The 3,482-nt window shown below is 37.2% G+C and overlaps 1 protein-coding gene across 1 annotated transcript; it reads left to right on the top strand.

Moving 5' to 3' along the window:
* The first annotated feature begins 1,280 nt into the window (after window positions 1–1,280).
* LOC135945826 (nucleoside diphosphate kinase-like) lies at window positions 1,281–3,239 on the top strand. The gene is made up of 4 exons (XM_065493728.1): window positions 1,281–1,493; window positions 1,900–2,001; window positions 2,222–2,334; window positions 2,796–3,239. The coding sequence occupies exons 1-4, from the start codon at window positions 1,320–1,322 to the stop codon at window positions 2,914–2,916; spliced, it is 510 nt and encodes a 169-aa protein (XP_065349800.1). The 5' UTR covers window positions 1,281–1,319; the 3' UTR covers window positions 2,917–3,239.
* Window positions 3,240–3,482: the final 243 nt, after the last annotated feature.

Below are 3,482 nucleotides of genomic sequence, written 5' to 3'. Positions count from 1 at the left end.
GCAGGAGCTGTGGCCTCTCGATCGTACTTGAGATTTGAAACAATTTATTTGTGTCTTGCCGTTGTACCGATCATGCAGCAATCAAATAAATAAAACTACCTAGTTAATCCGGGAACCTGTGTACTTGCACCGCGTTTTCGCTTAATGATCATGCTTAAGTTCTTCTCTTCAGAACAGCTCCACTGCTTACAAGTTTTACTGAAGGAAGCGTTCCAAACCCACGGTTCCATATTTGTTCCAGTATAGGGTTCGATATATCAACTTTGATATATCACATTTTTATGATTACGAAGGGGAGAAAAAGCTGTTTCCTCACTACAATAGAAGCTGTAGCTGTATTTGAATGCTGTTATTAGATGCACAAATGGTGGCTTAAAATTTTTATCAAAAATTCGCTAAGCTAAGCCCAAGTTCCCAATTTTCAAATAGGGGGCGGATTACACAGCATAGAATTTTCGTTCGACCTTGAAACGCAGTACAATGCTTGCCTTATGCCCAGCGTTGCCATTTTTTTCTCAAGGTTGCGTTGCCGTGATCCGCCCCCTAGGCTTTCTTCTGAGATCCGAGACCTGCATGTTTTAATAAGAAATTTCATGTTTTCCTTCTAACTTAGTGCCTAATAAGACATTTTCCAACATTAGCTTGATTAGCTTGTACTTTAATCATGAGTGATCGATTTTTAGTTTTCGGAGATTTTGCATTTCAAGAAAACATGATATTTTATAAGTCAAAGGTCAAGGTCATTACAATTGATTTTATTATTTAAACTCAAAATTTGAAAATGAATATGTTGAAAAAAAAATTCCATATTTATTATGTATGTGTAGTTGTAATTTGTCTATTTGACTCCAATTACTTTAAAAATAATGTTGCAGACCTTTATCCCAGAATGCTACATGTTAGATAAGATATCCTAAGTTAACACAAATATTTTAAATTCCTTTTTTAAAAAAATTCAGCAATAATGCTCCCTACCCGGGAAATTTTAAATTTCTAAAAGAATCAATATCAACACCAAAAAACAGATGACGCTAGCATCTCTTCATGTTAATAAATTTAAAAACCGGTTATTTCAAAATACTTTTTAGGAAGTGTCTCGTAAAAATATTTTCCAACTCCCTCATTGAAAATTAATTTTTTAATGCGTTTTTTCTTAACAAAATCTTAACATTTTACTTCAAAATCACTCTTCTAAGCTCACAAATATAACCGTAACCGAGTGCAGCATTTTTTTCTTTACCGGTTCGCGTTACATGTTGTGGAATGCTATCGACACACGTCACTTCCTCTCTCTTGCGGCCTTCTAGCCAGCGTGTTGCATGATCTGCTCTCTGCTCGCATTATTTTCCCTGTTTTCCCCTGCGATGGCCGCCGCCCGTGAACGTACCTTCTTGATGCTCAAGCCCGACGCAGTCCAGAGGGGACTTGTCGGCAAAATCATCCAGCGCTTCGAGGAGAAGGGCTTCAAACTGGTCGCAATGAAGTACATGTGGGTACGTATCACACACACTATGGTCTGCCAGCCGGGTCAGCACACCGGCTTGGGTAAAAAAATAAATTTAGTTGATTAATCTGTATAAAATATATGCACATCTTCTCTAAAACGTTTCTCTTACAATTAACGTGTCCTAGTTCTATTTGTTTAGTTAACTCCTTGATAAGAAAGTTTCAAATTTTAACAAGAATTGTACATCAATGACGTGTTGCAGTACATTGACATCTTGTTAGTTTAGGGCGCTTAATGAGATTAGTTCTAAATAGTTTTATTTCTGACTATTCAATAAAGCTCATTTATAAATGTAGCAGAGCAGAATATGTATTAGTTCAATGAATTTTATGCCATAGCAATAATCATAATTCCTTTTTAACATCATGTTCACTTTCATTCATTGATTTTAGGCCTCTGAGGAGCTCCTGAAACAGCACTACGCAGACCTTGCCACCTATCCATTCTTCCCCAGTCTGATCAAGTACATGAATTCTGGCCCAGTTGTGCCAATGGTTTGTATCTATTATTGCCTCATTCCTAATCCAATTTAAGCAGAGTGGCAGCAGAAATCCCCTAAGGCACTTTTCTTCATCCACTCTGAAAATCAATTCTTCTGACTCGATTAGCTGGCTTATAGTAATTCTTATTGCTCGATATCTTTCCCCACCAGCGCAGTCAGATAAATGGCATTTTTATTTGCTATCTCATTCTTAAGATTAAAACGTTCTTCAGGTGTGGGAGGGCCAGAACGTGGTGAAAACTGGACGCGTTATGCTCGGCACGACCAATCCCGTTGACTCTGCCCCAGGAACCATCCGCGGTGATTACTGTATCCAGACTGGACGGTAAGATTTAGCTTAAGCTAGATTAATTATTTTCAAGCTTCATTTATTGTTAGAAATAAGCTAGAATATATTTGAAATGCGTATTTTCTGTGCACTCAAATTTAAACATTTTTAAAAAAAACTTGAAATCCAATCAAGAGTATTAATAAATAAATTTAAATAAATATTTTGTTTGCCTTAGCCCTCAAACTATTTTTTTCTTCGTAAAAACTGCTGCGAACAGAAGAAAATATTTATAAAACATAATTAAGTACCAAACCCACCATTATGCCATTCACGTTGATTAGTTAAGGTTGATCCTGTTTCTTTGTCAAACTATCTCAATGAGAAATTCAAGCAATCCTGTTTCACATAGTACTGTTTTGGGTATTTCTTATATTTGGAGTTATGAAACTCCTATTGATATTGATACATTTGTTTTGTTGGAGCAATAGTTTCATAATATTTTTTCTAATTTGCAGCAACATCATCCATGGCTCAGACGCTGTTGAATCGGCCCAAAAGGAGATTGCTCTGTGGTTCAAGCCTGAGGAGCTGGTTGCCTGGCAGTCGGCTGCTAACTCCTGGGTCTATGAGGATTAAAGTAACATCCGTTCGCTGGTGCTTAACAGTAAGCAAGCAAGCAAGCACTCACACGCCTTCAGCCATTCCTCGCTATAATTCCAATTTGATGTGTAATATTCTCATGCTATTTTATAACTATAACTTTTGAAACATTTTAAGTGACCAGCACTCTTGTAGAGTTCAGCTACTTTTTAAAAATTTCCGTTGTGTGAACTGGTTTTAATCTGTAACGTGACTTAGCAATTGATTTGAACGTTTCAAAGTATTTATTGTTGAGCGATGGCAATTTTTGCTGTTTTAAAACAGCGCTTTTGGTATTAAAGATCATGCCATGGAGAAAATTTGGGACTTTTATTTAAAAAATAATTTCTTGACCTAAATTCATTTGTTAACCCGCCCATTGGCTTGACTCGCAGTATCAAGGCAACGGGAGATATTTAAGCATTTAGGAATCCATCGCTGGCTTCCCTGTGGCAAAAAATAGTGGTCTAGTAAGTGACATGAAATGCCCAAACAGCTCAACAGGCTAGGGGGCGCTCCGGCGCAGACCTGCCACTTGCTGCATTTCGCACCTTTACAGTGGC

Source organism: Cloeon dipterum, chromosome X, assembly GCF_949628265.1.
Source record: "Cloeon dipterum chromosome X, ieCloDipt1.1, whole genome shotgun sequence".
Taxonomy (NCBI): domain Eukaryota; kingdom Metazoa; phylum Arthropoda; class Insecta; order Ephemeroptera; family Baetidae; genus Cloeon; species Cloeon dipterum.
This window is presented reverse-complemented; position numbering and strand designations above follow the sequence as displayed.

Excerpts from the sequence above, each read along its gene's own strand:
- LOC135945826 (XM_065493728.1), top strand. The coding sequence starts at position 1,320 with ATGATCTGCTCTCTGCTCGCATTATTTTCCCTGTTTTCCCCTGCGATG. Across the intron at positions 2,002-2,221 it reads CTGGCCCAGTTGTGCCAATG|GTGTGGGAGGGCCAGAACGT; the intron begins GTTTGTATCTAT and ends AACGTTCTTCAG. Across the intron at positions 2,335-2,795 it reads TACTGTATCCAGACTGGACG|CAACATCATCCATGGCTCAG; the intron begins GTAAGATTTAGC and ends TCTAATTTGCAG.